The following is a 16,289-nucleotide window of genomic DNA, read 5'->3' on the forward strand; positions in this document are numbered from 1 at the left end:
CAGTTGACACGTCTAATAGACACTAGCCCCACCCTCACGTCCTTGCCACTAGCCCCTGAAAGCAGTCTTCTCAGCATTTGTCCACTTCCTCGAAAGCAGAACCCGGCCCAAAACGTTGTTTGCTACGTGAACTGCTTTTCCACTTCATTCTTCTTCTTTCCCTCTTGTTAGGGGCTAAACTGTTTGTACATGAAGACATGAAAGGGGCCATTCTCCCTTTCCGCTTGTATGCACCAGATTATTAACCCACCCTTTGTGGGACGCAGGACCAGTCTGTCCCTGAGCACTATCTCATGCTGAATGCACGAAGGTGGACAGACTAAATGTTTATTGTACCACCTTGTCAGGTATTGACACAGCTGACCGAGCTGGGGTGTTCAATGTCATGCTGTTTTCCCTTTGAAAAATGTTTGCCCTTTGCCAGAAGGCAGATATTCTCCATCTTATTTCCACAGTCTCTGAGGATCCGGGGCATGCCGATGAGATGCGTAATTCCTCAGCTACTCCAGGTGCAGGCTCTGCTCATCTGAAACCATACAGTTGTCAGGCACAGTTTCTTTTCGCTGTCTCATTTGATTTTCCATTTTCCCTGAAAAACTCAAGCTTGCTTTCTTAAGTTGTCCATATTTTGACCTTTTCACAGAGAGATGCACGAAGACAGTATGGACCCAGTCTTCCCTGTGTGGGAGGAGCAAGTCCTTTCTATAGAAGGTTCTCCCTTCTCCTCACTAGTGCTCTGAGGGGGCCTTCCATCTTGGGCCTGTGGAATCTTCTCCTGACCTGGCCTGGTGCAGTTCTCATGCACCCCTGGACTTCTCGGTGAGGTTGATCCCATACCTTGATCTTCACCGTGTTCCCAGGTCCTGTCCTCACTTCTCATCCCACGGTGTGCCTTTGGAACCCTGCTGTCTCTAGGGTGACTTGGCTAAAGGATCGGAACCTGGAGTCCATCTTTTCATCGATGCGGTTGTGGAGGGCAAGTTGTATGTCTGCATGAAGGCCCTCCTCCCCTCCCTCCTCGTCTGTGCTGACCACAGCCCCAGAACCACCTCTCTGGGAGGAAACAGGGTTAAGTCCTTCCTCACCATCGCCTGTGTCCACAGACTCAGAGAATCTCAGATCGGAAGGGGCCTGAGCAGTAATGGAACCGGCCACCCACCCGAGGCTGCAGTCCCTTAACCTTGCAGGGCATGGGTCAGCCTGTGCTTGCTCACCTCCAGAGACAGTGGGCTCACTCATATCTCCCGAGTGCAGCCCCTTCCCTGTTTGCCCAGCTCCAACAGCACCACTGCTCTTTGTTGTAGTTTCTGCCTCATCACCTGTGAAGCAGCCCAGGCCTATATCTACCCAATGCCAGAGAGGGCAGCTTGTTCCTCTCCCCACACTGTGGTCTGGGACTCATGCTTTCACTGTGGCTCATCACACATCCTTATACAGAAGGTCAGCCTGTCTTTCCAGCAGGACATGGAACCCAGTAGGGGCACTCAGCTACTCAGCCATGATGTGTGTGTGTGTGTGTGTGTGTGTGTGTGTGTGTGAGAGAGAGAGAGAGAGAGAGAGAGAGAGAGAGAGAGAGAGAGAGAGAGATACTAGTGTTGGAGCCCAGGGCCTCATTCATGCTAGGTAATGCCACATCTCCAGCCTCATAAACCCAGGTAGTTCTTGACCTCAGAGCCCATGATCCTTCTCCTCCAGGACATTGCCTTGGTCAATATGTCCATTTGACTCCTGAAAGGCCAAATGATGAGACCAATGGTGTGCAGCCCTCCACCTGCCTTGTCTGGCCTCTGAGGTTTTCACATCTTTTTAGATTTTTTCCCAAAGTAAGAACTACTGCCCTTTTGTTAGCTCCTTGTCAAAGAAGCTGTTTTCTTAAACCTCTTGCTACCTAATTTTGTCACCTTCTTTCATCTCTGTAATCCACTAGCCCCATATCACAGGGCCCAGCAAGGTCAGTTTTCCTAGGGACACTCAGAGAAGCCAGTGTCTAAATTGTCCCTTATAACAGTCATGGTTTATTAATTATGTCCCCATTCCCACTGTTCATGTTGAATAATTTGAACTGATTCTAAACTTACTTTTAAAAATGTGTTTCTTTTTCTGAGCTCCAGTTGTGAGCAGGCATTGTGTGGTTTGTACAGATACAATCATCTGCTGTAACGATGCAGCCCAAGATCTGATTGCAGCCATGGTGACCCCTATGAAGAGGCTCTGTCCACCAAAGGATCTTAAGATGCACATTGGGGTTATCAAATTTGGATTTGGGATTCACATACAGATGAACCTTCCAATTACAGATGAGAGTTTGTGAACTAGTGCTGGGATACGATGCCTCATCTTCTCTAGACTTCGGTCCTTGGGTTCCTGATGATCTAGGGCAGGTCTTTTTGCAGGGCACCAAGGGAAGTTGGTTTGCAGCAAGCCAAGTCATGAAGACTCAGCCATTCATGAGCTGCTCCCTGAACCCTCAGTAATGATTGAACCCAGGGGTGCTCTACCTCTGAAACACATTCCCCATCCTTTTTATTTTTTACTTGGAGACAGGGTCTTGCTAAGTTGTCTAGGCCAATTTTGAACTTGGAACCCTCCTGCCTCAGCCCTCTGAGTCACTGGGATTACAGGCATGGACCATGGGGCCTATCTTAGCTGCTTTTTAAAAAACAGCCTGTAATCCTTCCCCTGGCTTCTGGATGGCCTTTGTGGGGCTCTTGGTCCAACTTCTACCAGGAATCAGATGTACCTGTCCTCTTCCCCAACCACTTTTTATCAAGAAAGTTCTGGCATTTACTAACAACCTTCACTTAAGTCATCCATTACACTTGTGATGTGAATCATGAAGGAAGCCTTTCTGGTGACCAGAACTGAAACGGTTTAAGCAACATGGGATGGGGGTGGGGTGGAAAATGAAATGGCAACATTTTAAGCAACCAAAGATTGGAAACAATCTGTCATTCCATTTCAGAGTAAGATGTTCACCTAGTGCCAAAACACTTCCTCCATCACCCGGAATTCCCTTAATGGAAAACAAGAACTTTCTGTTAGGCAACATAGGTTTCGAAAATTCAAATACTGGTCTGGGGATGTGGCTCAGTGGTAGAGGCCCTGGGCTCATCCCCAGCACCAACTACACACACACACACACACACACAGATCAAACATTTACTTACTTTTATTACAGAGTATTTTCAATGTACCACTTCACTGACTCTTCATAACCACTCTGGGAGATAAATATTCCCTCTTACTGATAAGGAAACTGAGGCTTAGAGCAATTCATAATGTCCTCAGGACCACACAGCTAGCTAAAGGCTCTTCCTCCTATTTCCCATCCCCCTTCCCCCTTGAAGTCCCCTTTCTCTATTCCATTTTTCTCCTTTCTATTTTAATGAGATCCCCTGTTTTTTAATTCCTTATTTCTCTCTAGATTCCACATATCAGAGAGAACATTCAACCCTTGACTTTGTGAGTTTTAGCTTATTTCACTCAACATGATGTTCTATAGTACCGTCCATTTACTGACAAATGTCATAATTTCATTCTTCTTTATGGCTGAGTAGAACTCCTTTGTGTATATGGACTACATTTTTCTTTATCCAGTCCTCTATTGAGGGACACCTAGACTGGTTCCATAATTTGGCTATTGTGAATTGTGCTGCTATAAGCATTGATGTGGCTATATCCTTACAGCAAGCTGATTTTAGTTCTTTTGGAGTGGGATAGCTGGGTCATGTGGTGGGTTCATTCCCAGTCTTTTGAGGAATCTTGATAGTGCCTTCCAGAGTGGGTGTACCAATTTGAGCAGGATTTTTTTTTTTAAATAAAAGCTTTCTTGAGATATAAATTCACATATCACAAAATTCACAATTGTAAAGGTGGTAAGCTTGTAATTCACTAGTTTTTGGTATATTCACAAAGTCATACAACTGTTGCCACTAATTCCAGAAGTGTCATCATTTCAAAGAAAACCCATACTGCTTTTTAAAAAACTTTTTAAAAGTCTTAAAGACTTTTTAAAAGTCTTTCCTTGTTCCCTGCTCACCACAGCCCATGACAACCACTAATCTACTTTCTGTGTCTATGAATTTGCCTGTTCTCCACATCTCATATAAGTGGAATCATATAATACATGACCTTTTGAGACTGGCTTCTTTCACTTAGCATAATAATTTCAAAGTTTGTCCATATTCTACTATGTAATGGCACTTCATTCCCTTTTATGGCTCAATAATATTCTGTTGTGTGGCTATATCACCTTTGGGATCTCTATCAATAATAGACATATGAGTACTTTCCATTTTCAGGCTATTATGAATTATGTTTCTATAAACATAGGTGTACAAATATTTCTGCATGTCTCTGCCTTCAGTTATTTGGGCTATGTACCCAGATGGTGGGAATGTGGGTTCTTATAATAATTCTATCTTTAATATTTTAAGAAACCATCATACCGCCTTCCACAGCAGCTGCTTTATTTTACATCCCCACCAGCAATGCCCAAAGGTTCCAATTTCTCCACATCCTTAACAATGTTTTTGTTTTTCACTTTCTTGCTGTTATTTTGTTTCACAATTTTTAAATTTTGGTGAAATTCAGTTTATCTATTTTCTTTTTTTGCCTGTGTTTCTGATGCCATCTCCAAGAAAGCATTGCCTTATCCAAAGTTAGTGTCTACCTGCATACTTTCTTCTGAGAATTTTATAGTGTTAGTACTTATATTTAGGCATCTGGTCCATTTTAAGTTAATTTCTGTATATGGTGTGAGGTAGGGACCCAACTTCATTATTTTGCACGTGAATATCCATTTAACCCAGCAACACTGGTCAAAAGACTATTCCTCAGTGAATTGTCTTGGCACTTTCATCAAAATCAATTGGCCATAAACATAAGAGTTGATTTCTGGACTCTCACTGTGTGTGATTTATCTCTGTGTCTGTTAGGCAGGACTTTAATCCAAACTTATCTCTGCACATTACACCTATTTTTCCTTCTGCCCCATGAGAGGGTTCAGTCAGAATTTGTCCTGAATCATCCCAGAGGAAGTGTTTTTCCAGAACAATGCCACAGGCTCAATGGTCTCTGAAAATACTGGACAGCTGCATTGCAAGGGAGTTGGAGGCCAAGGTCTTCATCTCAGCCAATAGCCACCAGTCTTCTAGACCTCTGCTACAGCCCTTCCTGTGATCTGCCCTTCCTGTGGTCCCCTCTTTCCCTCTGCTGACTTGGAAGTGGCCTTGCTGGAAGAAGAGAATTCTGGAGTGGGAAAGGTATATATTTCCCTACACACATAGCCAGCCCAAATCCCAAGACCAGGGGTGAGCAGGACCCTTTCCTATCAGGAACTCTGAAGGGTCTGAGGTCTGATTTTCCCCTACACATAAGCTGATAAGTTAGCTTGTTAGTGTTTCATGGATGCTTGCAGAAGACATGAGACTCCTAAGTCAGAGATAAAAGACTATTACTCCTGGCCCAGACAACAGCATGGGCATCAGCACATTTGTATTAGCTCCCTTTACCCTGAAGTCCCAGGTGACGATGTGAAGGATCCACGTGGATGCTGTACATGTAGATGGGTTGGCTTGTGGTGGAGGAACATCCCATCCATGTCCCAGCACTTTTTGAGCTAGCAGCAAACACTGTAGCACACAGTCAGTGCCCCTTACCACCTCACTGTTGGGAGTGAGCAGCGACATGGTGGTCATGCCATGGATCCTTAGTCATCAGTTTGACCAACTATAGGGAACTCTCAGTGTCAGGGGAGGGATGGGCCAGGTGGTCTGGCACACTGAGCAAGTATGTGCAGGGGTGATCAGGGTCAAGACGTTTGCCTGCTTCACTTATCACAAAATTCAGGGTGTGCCTACAAATGGGATCTTCAGAGAAGAGATGTGGCTTGCTCAGGGCCACACAGGAAAAGCCACGTCTGGAACCCAGGCTTCCCACCTCCGGGCCGGGTGCTTTTCCCACCACTCTCTGTCCTTGGAGGTATCTTAGGACACCTGGAATGTTGGCAGCAGACAGGATTCACCAAGAAGAAGTGGGGCAGGCAGCGGTGGAGGAGCCCGAGTCCACAGCTCTGTTCTCTGTCAACCTCTTAGCGTAGGTTGCGTGGCAGGAGGGACCAAGAGTGTCGTATTTGGTGGCAGAAATGAGACTTTGGAGGCTGATGATTTAATCACCGTAGCTGCAGTGGGTCTGTGAGTGGACTATGGTTTGTCTAGTTGAAGAACATACAGGAAGGGGTGGGTGAGGGGAAGGTGGGTCTGTGAAGTTTCTTGCTGAAGAAAAACTTCAGGGTCCAGGCCCCGCCCTCTTGTTCCCGGGCTGCTTTGCCACTTCTCACAAGCCCAGCCCCTTCCTCCAGACACTAGGTCCCTGCTTCTTCGGAGAAGCCTTCCCAAGCCTCCGCAGGGAAGTCAGGGCCCCTCCCTGCGTGCTCCCCTGCCACCCACCTCCCCTGACTGTAACTCCCCGAGGTCCAGAACTCGCTCTCTGGGTAAATGGCCTTTGCCATCCCTCCTTGTTGGGTCAAGATGGTGTCACTTCTTTCATCCAGCCTCTCACCTGTGGGCTTCTCAGGCACACTTGCTCCTGGCCAGCTCAGAGTCTGTGCTGCTGTTGGCCTGGAAGCAGGGGGCAGTGGCGTGAGGCTGGAGCCTTGCAGGCCGGGAGGGGTTCAGAAAGGCTGGGGGAGCTACACTGGAAACACGAGCGGGTCCGGGGTCTCCTGCACGGCCGGCCATGGTCAGGGTCCTCGCTGAACGCTCTTCTGTCTCTCCCCCGCCCAGCTCTTCCCCGCCCCGCTGCAGATCCTCTCCAGGAAGATCGTGCGGTCCAAGATGAACAGCACCCTGGTTGGGGTGTTCACCATCACCCTGGTGTTCCTCTCGGCTTTTGTCAACCTGGTGGGTGGCTTCACGTCCTCCCAGTGCCTCCCCAGCCCCGTGGGGTCAAACCCAGTGCAGCCTGTGCCCAACAGCATGGCCTGGGAGAGCTTTCACCCAGAAACCCCTATTCGTGTCTCACTCCAGGTCTGGGATCAGATTTGGCTCTTAAATTAGCCCCCATGCGGGCTTTTAGTTCCTTGCTCTCAAGGTGGAAGAGCACAGGGAACGTCCCCAAGGCAGACTTAGGGCCCCACCTCGGGAAGGGATACTAGCCACGCCCTCCTACCCAAGGAGCTGGACAGACCTGCCAGGTCCGCCCACGGCCTCTAACTGAGAGGATGGCTCCTGCTATGTCCCCAGTCCGAGGGAGGCTGTGACTGAGACAGAGGGTGGAGGGTGCCCTTGGCCCTGGGGGCTGACCGCTCCTCACTGCCCTGTGCCCCGCCCAGTTCATGTGTAACTCCAAGGACCTGGTGGGCTGCCTGGCGGAGGAGCACAACATCAGTGTGAGCCAGGTCAACGCGTGCCATGTGCTGGAGTCAGCCTTCAACTACAGCCTGGGCGATGAGCACGGCTTCTGCGGCAGCCACTGGCCCAACTGCAACTTTCCCGAGGTACTGGGCCTGCAGGGCTGGGTACTCGGCCTACGTGGCTGGGCCGGGAGCAGATGCAGCTGCTCTTGCCCTACCCCACTCTGCTCCTGGGGAAGCCCTGGACAGTCTGAGGGAAGGTCAGGGCCCACCAGCTCACTGCTATTCTGGAGACTGCCTTCCCTCAGTGTCATCAACACCATGTGCCCAACACTGGTGAACAAGTGCAGCCGCGTCACTACAGCTGCAGCCAAACTAACTTAGCTTTTGTTCATAGCATGCTTACCATGGGCCAGGTGCTGTGTTAGGTGCTTTACATACATCCACTCAGTAAATCCTCACAGCCCTATGACTTAGGTACTATATTAGCTCTTTTGTAGAGATGAAGAACCCCATGCACAGGGGGGTTAAGTTACTTGCCCAAGACTACACCGTGAGTAGGCAGTAGAGTCAAAGCTCTCATACAAGTTGTCTGATGCTAGAGTTCATGCTCCTGAGAATAAAATTTTCTGGAGCCTCTACCTGATCCCCTAGCTGGAGGGTAAGTGAACTTTGAGAGGAGCAAAGAGAGCCCAATCCCAAGCCACTACCATAAACCACTCGTTCAGAGCGTGCAACAGCGGTTTTCAGTGTATTCACAAATATGGGTGTAGCCATCCTCCTTGAGAACACTTTCACCACTCCCAAGAGAAATTTTGTACTTACAGGCATCTGGATTTAAAAAGTAACACCAGGAATCTTACTGAGAGGATGGCATGCACTGAACACCAGGACGCACGTGGGGCTCTGATGGCGTTGCTGCGCTTCTCTGCAAGCACTTTGCCCCAAGCAGCAGGGCCAGGCTTCCTGCCTGTCTGGAAGCGTTTGTTCTATGCAGTGGCCATGGCCACCTCCCAGCTCCCTGCAGGGCACTCACAGGAAACCTGTAAGGCAGTGACAGAGATCTTGCTTTCCTGCTTTCATCCAATTCCCAAAGGGCCCAGAACTGCAGCAGAGGGGCACAGGGGCTGTCACAGTGCTGGCCTCCTTCCCCAGCCCTGAAAAGGAGCTGGGCCATCTCCTTGTTGGACTGTTGAGTCAAGGAAAGCCCAGTGAGGAGCAGGGCTCAGCTGATGGCCACCCAGACAGGCTCTTCTTCCTGTCCTGGACCCGAGACCAGCTCTCCCTCCCCTCTGCGGCCACGCTGGGCAGTCAGCCAGGCCTCCCCTCCTGGGCTCCGTTCCCTCTCACGTCTGGCTGGGAGCCCAGGGAAGCAGCGTTTGTGCTTCCTGAGGAGCAGAGGCTGCATTGGCCGGTTTGCCACTAAGTGGTCAGAGAAGCTGGGAATGGGGTGGGGGACGCATTGGTGTCCCAGCTCCTCCTCGTTGGAGATGGTCGGTCCCAGCCTTCAGCTGTCTCCAGCCTGCTCTGTTTCAGGCCTGTGGCCCACACCTCACCAGTGTTCCTGGGTCAGTCAGCCACTCCTCACAGGCCCTTCGGGTTGGTGGTGGGGCTGCATTAAGCCTTGGCCTCCTGGTGCCCAGGACCCGGCTTCTGAATGGGAGTTCAGGCTGGCTGGAGAGGGCCCCTTTTTCCTCCCCCCAAGCTGGAATGCTGGGCCTAATTGTCTGGACTTGTTCTCCTACTGTCTTCTCTGCCCAGTTCTTGGCGGTGACTTGAGGCTACCCTGTCCCAGCTTATCACCAAGGGACCCTCAACAGTGCCTCATTTAGCTCCTGAAAGTCTGGGGAGGCAGAGGGCCCAGCCTGGGCTACGCCCACTGCCAGCCACCCCCATTTGGCCCCCAGCCCAAGGCAGAGGCAGTGTGGAAATAGGAAGAGTCTGGAAGCCTGACTCAGAAATAATAGTGCTAAATTTAAAAGAAAGAACAGGATAGTAGATGCTGACATGGCTAGGAGTCACATCCCGGGACCACAGGAGGAGGGGGCTGCTGAGATCAGCTGGTTTGCCCCTCGGTTGTTTAAGAAGGAAATCAGCTCAAAGACAAGGAGGGACTTCAGCAGGATAAATAGTACAGGGCGCCATGCCTCCTCCCAAGTCACTAGGGCCAATATATTTTAGACCACAAAATTTTTCAGATTTAAAAAGGCTGCCTCATGTGACCAGGAGCCTGGGGTAAACCCTGATGGTGAAACACAGCCATACTTCAGCGGCCAAGTGTGCCAACAGTCACAGGAAGCTGGATGCCGATGGTGATTGGCACCGCACCAGTTAGGTTGGGTTTGGCCGGCAAATCAGGCAATTCAGGTGTTGCCCTCCGGGTTGTGAGACACTTCCCTTTTTCCTGCTGTGGATTTCAGAGCTGCAGGGAACCTGTGCTCCTCACAGTTATCGAAGGTCCCAGACATAGCCCCAAGAGGCTTCCTCTCACCAGGCACAGGGAGCCCTAGATGGGGAAACCGAGGCTTAGAGGGGTTGATTACATGGTCCAAGGTGCACAGCCAGTCTGTGGTGGATCAGGGATGAGCCCAGGCGAGCCTGAGCCTGGAGCCGGGCGCTAACACTTTACTGGCCCTGGGCGGGTGGGCAGAAGCCTTCCCAAACGTTGCTCAGGCTGGGCGGGACGGGGCGGGGCCTGGGCGGGGCCGCGAGCTGATGATGCCCGCCCTCTCTCGCAGTACTTCACCTACAGCGTGCTGCTCAGCCTGCTGGCCTGCTCCGTGTTCCTGCAGATCAGCTGCATCGGCAAGCTGGCGCTCATGCTGTCCATCGAGCTCATCTATGTGCTCATCGTCGAGGTGCCCGGTGTCACACTCTTTGACAATGCCGACCTGCTGGTCACCGCCAACGCCATGTATGTGGCACCTCATTCACCGCCCACCGTGTTCGGGCCCCCTCAGGGAGGCAGGAAGTGCAGAAGGCTGGGGTCTGGCACCGCAGGGACACTGCGAGGAGAGTATCTAGCTCCTGAGCACTGCTGTGTCAGGCTGTCTGGCCACAGTCCGCCTGGTCATCCAGTGACAGATGTCAGCTTTCCAAGGGAGACGACTCCATGAAGGGAAAGGCCTCTGGCTTTGGGTGGAACTGAGTTTGGACCTCAGCAGCAGATTCACATTGGGTTATTTTCCTGAAATACATTTTTTCCCCAGTAAAATGGGAATGATATTCATAGTAGCAAAATATCTACGAAGTGCCTGGTATGTACTATGCTTTTCTTCCCATAACCACCTCTGAACACACACCAAGTAGTGTGAAAAAATGGGACGAGTCTGTGTCTCTTGAGGAAACACAGCACACTGCACTTTCTCTAAGAGGAAGGGGTCCAGCCAGACATCCATCCATCTGCTCGCCCATTTATTCATTCAGAAATGTGTATTGAGGGCCTACCGGCTGCAGACACTGAGCCAGGCAGTGGAGGTACAATTAGGATAGGACCAAGAACCCCCACAGAAGTGCCCCTTCTTGTGAAAGGAGACCCCTGAGAAAAATAAATTGTAGTGAAGAATCTAAGTCAGATTCAAGCAAGAACTTCCCTGTGGTTGTGTGGGGCTATGGGCAGACGACAGCAAGATGCTATGCCTTCAGGAACTGGGCAGGCTGCAAGTGTGGGGGAGGGAGGGAGTGCAGATCCTTTCTACCCTGGGGTCAGGACTAGAGCTGGCTCTTTTGGCTGCTTTGTTTCCTGCTCTTCCACTCCCAGCCTCTCCTCTCCTCTCCCACTGCTGAGGTTGACAGCAGAGACTGGAGATCATTGCTCTATTGGGAGACCCTCGTTTGGCTCTAGGGCAGCTCTATTCAATAGACAAATAATGCAAGCCACAAATGTAATTTAAAATTTTCTAGTAGCTATATGAAAAAATGCAAAAGATACAATTTAAGAGCACTTTATTTAGCCAATAAACCTAAAATATGGTCATTTTAACATATCATCAATTAAAAAGTATTAGAGAAATACTTTACCTTTCTTTACACGCTATTCACAACCTGGTGTATATTTTCACTCACAGTACAGTTTAACTTGTGCTAGTCCTATTTCAAGGCTCAGTAGACACAGTGGCCAGCAGCTGCCACACGGGACAGTACAGGTATAGGATTCCACCCCCCAGCTCCCTCTGGATGTCAGCCCAGGGCTGGGGCAGACAGGCGGACAGGTGTGTCCAGGTGATAGGCAGGGTGGGGGAGGACAGACAGGGTAAGAGCTGGTGATTTGTGATCACAGTGACCAGATGCTGGTTGGGGCTGGCCTTTGCATAAGCCTCCCAGCTGGAATGCCCCTGGGTGCTGGGGTAGGGGACAAAGGAGCAGCAGAGCAGGACTGGGGGACAGAGATTGGCACTGGGCAGAAGAGCACGGCGTGGGGGAAGGCAGCAGGGTGGGCCATAGGAGGATGGGACTGGAGGCTGCCTTACACCAAAAAAAGAGATCTGAACTGTCTCCCCCGACTTCCCTTCGCAGAGACTTGAGCAACAACGGGACCTCCCAGTGGTGAGTTAACGCCCCACTTTGACAGGCCCTCCCTGCCCTTGGCACAGAGCAGCAGAGAAGGCCACTGAGACCCAGGTGGGAGGGGCCTTGGCAACAAGGCTGGTGGTGGAGGAGGCTGGAGTGAGCAGGGAGGCCCCTGCGGGGAGCAAGCAGCCCAGGTGGGATAGACACCCTTCTTTACTTACCATTCTGGTGACCAATAGCCTCAGTGGCCAGGGTTATCAGGGCCTCAGGCCTCATTTTAAAGCATCTAGCCTCAGGCTCTTCCCCAGGAGCAGGAACTGGGCCTGCTTTCCTCTATGCAGAGCCAAGGCTCCGGGCTGCTGGAGGGAGGCTCTGGGCAGTATTCGGCCTCTGGCTCTGCACTGGTGCAAGGAGCAGTGTTTGGAATGGCAGCTTTTGTTTGGTATATTTGTCAATGTTAACAGAAATATAATTAGAAACAGTAGCCACCAGTTTGCCGAATCCCAGTGTGTCAGGTGCTGCACTGAGACCTCTTGTACAGAATCTTCAGTCCTTCCCACAGCCCTGTAGTGTGGATATTCTTTTCCCACGTTACAGATGAGGAAACTTAAGAGTCTGCCTAAGGTACCCCAGCGACAGGGTCAGCAGGTGCTGCCTGGCTCCCTTGTTCCTGTGCACACAGTCCTGCCTTGTCCTCTGAGAAAGACCTGGCATCCACACTGCCTTGTGAAAGGGCTGAGTTCATCTCCTGAGGTGACCAGGGGGCACCTGAGTGATGGGGGCATAAGGTGCCAGGAGAGGAGTTACAGCTGCCTGAGCTGCAGGAAGGCTTCCCAGAGGAGGTTGACTCAGGCAGAGTTTGAGTGGCAGCTATACTGGAAGAAGAAAAAGGCCTGGGGGCGGGGGTCTTCGGAGCCTGTGTGAATGCCAGGGTGGCCTCAGGCCTGTTTACCTCACTCTTGCAGCCCTGAGCATGCGACCAAGGTGGCCCTGAAGGTGGTGACGCCCATCATTATTTCAGTCTTCGTGCTGGCCCTGTACCTGCACGCCCAGCAGGTGGAGTCCACTGCCCGCCTTGACTTCCTCTGGAAACTGCAGGTGAATGGCCCTGGGGCTACAGCTGGGTGGGGAGGCAGCTGGACCTCACGGCACTCACTGGGCTGGCCTGGACCTTCATCCGACACTGACAAGGTGTACTCTTGGGTCTCACCCCAAATGACCACTGCCCCACATCCAAGGATCTGCTGCTTGCTTTCCAGGGTTGAGAGGCAAAGTCCTGGAGCATATTCTAGATGAACCCACCCCAATAATACAGGGACTCTGAGCCCAGGAGGTGCGCTTGGAGTCAGCACACACTGCCGGAGCAGTTCCTGTGCATATCTGCAGCAGGGACACTGGGGGTGGGGCAGTCAGCTTGTAGGGGGAGCAGCAAGGTGTCCAGGCATGTGAGGAGGAGGAGCAGAAGGTGAGGAGGGTGGGAGCTGGCAGGATCCTAGGCTGGTGGGGGCTGCCACCAGAGGCTTCTGTGCAGGCTTGATATGACCACAGCTGGGCATGAAGGCTTCTCCAGAGGAGGAAGAGCCAAAGGAATCAATAGGAAGCCCAGCTGGACTCAGGGGCAGGGTGGTGGGGTGGCCAGGGCCATGGCTCTGACCTGTGTTGGTTGCATTGAAAGCAGAAATGCAACCGGTGCTTGACTCTCCAGGCTGTGTCCCTGCGCCCTGAGGACAGTGTCCACCTGCAGGATGGTATGCCAACGGGCCGGGTGAAGGTGGTGCTCTTGGTAGCCACAGTCTTAAGGCCCTCGGTTCCCTGATGAGCCACCCAAGAGTCTCCAGGAGAGGGCGTTCTAGGGCACTCACAAAACAATGCCAGCTTCTTTGTGGGCCCTTTGAATCCAACCCCTGGCAAGGTCTGACCCATCTCCAGACCACATCAGTTCACCCAGGGCTTGCTTAGAACTCCTCCACCCACACCGCTCACTGTCATGGAAGTTGAAGTCTTTGGCTGGGGGCAGGAGGCTTTTGGTTGGGTGTCAAGTGCCGATGAGGCATGTTGTTGTCCCTTCTATTGGGTATGTTGCATGCAGCATAGTTTTATCTCCAAGGTATGCGGTGAGGAGCCCTGACGCTGGGGCACCCATGAATATTGCCACAAGTGTCCCAAGTGGAATGTCCCTCCTGAAGCTCTGTGTGTCTGCCCTTCTCAGACCTCTCTCCCTTCTCCCACACCCCTCCTCTTTGGGGAAGTCTGTGGGTGGGTGGTTGGGGGGCCTCCAGCACTCTCCTGAGGGCTGATCAGGCTCAGTGGGGCCTAAAGCCAATGCTCCTCTTCTCTGCTCACATGTACCGCCCCCATGAAACCCCACCCAAGATGGTTGCTCCTGTGCCTCACAGTTGTTTAACAGAGACCTTGGGAAGAGTGATCCTGCCCCCTGGCCCTGCTGGGTCCTCAGTCCCTTTAGCCCTACCTTGGAGTGTCTCTGTCCAACTCCTGAGTATGGGGTTCAACCAGGCTGCACCCACACCTGGTTCTCCCTTGTGCCCAACCGCAGCTGCTGTCTCAGCCCTCCCAGCACATGGAAGCCTGGCAACTGGGAGGCCAGGCACTGCCTGCCCAGGGCCTGCCAGCATTCAGCCCAGTTCTGACCCACCAGACTGGAGCAGCTGAAAGGGCTATGCAGGGGACAGGAGGAACACTCCCTTCCATCCCCTTGGTCTGAGGCTGCACCAGAACCTGACATTCCCCATGCCCCGAGGCCCCGCTCCAAAGCCCCAAGGGCGCTTGTGTTAGCCTGGCCCCAGAATCCTCTGACTTTCCCTCCCATACCTTTCCTCCCATCCTTCATCCTCAGGCCCCGAGCTCATCTCCATCTTTTTATTGGTAAGTTTTTAAAAAAATTAAACCTGCAGAAGTTTTAGAACAACATAAAGAACTTCAATAGTCTCTTCACTGTTTTTGTTTTACTGCCCCATCCGCCCCCTGTATGTATGTATATTTTTTCTTTTTCTTCCTGACATGATATGTCCATCACCCTTGGATCCTTCCAAGGTCTTCCTTCCAAGAATGAGGATACTGCCTCCATCCCTTATCCCTCAGCTTCCCCTTCAGGGAGTCAGCAGTGGAAACAGGCCCAGTTCACCTCGTGCAGCTGTCCTGATTCTGGCCTAGAATCCTCTCCAGGAGTACTCTGCATTTAGTTGTCTCTTCCTTCTCTCCATGTTTCTCAGTCCTTGCCATTTTAGAGATCTTGTACTCTGTGTCCTTCAGACCCACACCTTCCTGAAGGAGACCCAGGGCAGTGGTGCTGGGTGCATCTGGGGCATCACACAGGGGACTCCCCATGCTGATCTGTCCCACCACTGATGGTGCTGACCCTGACCGCAGCTCTAGTTGCTGCCAGCCACATTTCTCCACTGTCAAGCCCCCTTTCCTTCCTTCCTTCCTTCCTTCCTTCCTTCCTTCCTTCCTTCCTTCCTTCCTTCCTAACCTTCCAAGCTCCCTTTCTCTCCTTCATGTTTTCTTGTTATTTTGTGGAAGAATACTCTGGCTATTACAACAATCTTGTGATCCTCAGCAAAGCTCCATCCAGCAGCTTTTGCATCCATTGATGACTCCTGCCTCTCTCAGCCTCACCGTGGAGGTGCCGCCGGTGATGCTGAGGTTGGGTGTCAAGTGCTGATGGGGCATGTGGTTGTCCCTTCTGTTGGGTATGTTGCATGCAGTGTAGCTTTTATCTCCAAGGTATGTGGTCCTTAGGGAGATCCCTCCATTCACTGGCCCATTCATTCACTTATTTATGTCAGTGCAGACACACAGACACCTGTTTAGTCCAGTGGGTTAAAATCTGCCACTTGGTTTATTCTAATGCTCATATCGCCCTAGGTTTGGCTAGTGTGCATTTCGTCAAGCTGACTTCCTTGTCATTTGAACTGCCACTAGCACTCTTTGGGCATCTCCTGACTTCTTGGCACAATGAGATGTCTCAAGCTTACCTGACATTTTTCCTGTTCCAGCCCAGGAATCAGCAATTTCTTCAAAGAGCCCTTGCTCTTAGTGGAGAGTGGTATTTAGAAACCAAGAACTAAGTGCTTGGTGGGCTTACTACTTCCGGATCTGTGTCAGTTTTCTGTTGCTGTGACAAAATCTCCCAGAAAATCAACTTAAAGGAGGAAACATTTATTTTGGCTCATGGTTGCAGAGATTTTAGTCCATGGTTCTTGGCCCCATCGCTTTGGGCCTGTGGCGAGGCAGAACCTCATAGCTGGGAACACGTGGTAGAGCAAGTTCACCTCATGGCAACCAGGAAGCAGAGAAAGAGGAGAAGGGCCCAGGGACAAGACACCACTGTGAAGGTTTCCTTCCATTAGGCCCTGCCTCCCAAACTTTCCACCATCTCCCAGAAGCACCACCAGCTGGGGACCAA

At 51.4% G+C, this 16,289-nt stretch overlaps 1 protein-coding gene across 2 annotated transcripts in view; it reads left to right on the forward strand.

The window, feature by feature from the left end:
* Adcy5 (adenylate cyclase 5) overlaps positions 1 to 16,289 on the forward strand; it is a 143,648-nt gene that overhangs the window by 118,288 nt on the left and 9,071 nt on the right. Inside the window, exons 13-17 of one of the 2 annotated variants that reach the window (XM_027936175.2) lie at positions 6,786 to 6,902; positions 7,334 to 7,498; positions 10,093 to 10,268; positions 11,870 to 11,899; positions 12,829 to 12,961. In XM_027936175.2, coding sequence (XP_027791976.1) covers positions 6,786 to 6,902; positions 7,334 to 7,498; positions 10,093 to 10,268; positions 11,870 to 11,899; positions 12,829 to 12,961 — 621 coding nt within the window. The remainder of the gene's footprint in view (positions 1 to 6,785; positions 6,903 to 7,333; positions 7,499 to 10,092; positions 10,269 to 11,869; positions 11,900 to 12,828; positions 12,962 to 16,289) is intronic. The other variant, XM_071615276.1, reaches the window with a different exon arrangement.

The sequence above is a fragment of the Marmota flaviventris genome, chromosome 8, assembly GCF_047511675.1.
Source record: "Marmota flaviventris isolate mMarFla1 chromosome 8, mMarFla1.hap1, whole genome shotgun sequence".
Classification (NCBI taxonomy): Eukaryota; Metazoa; Chordata; class Mammalia; order Rodentia; family Sciuridae; genus Marmota; species Marmota flaviventris.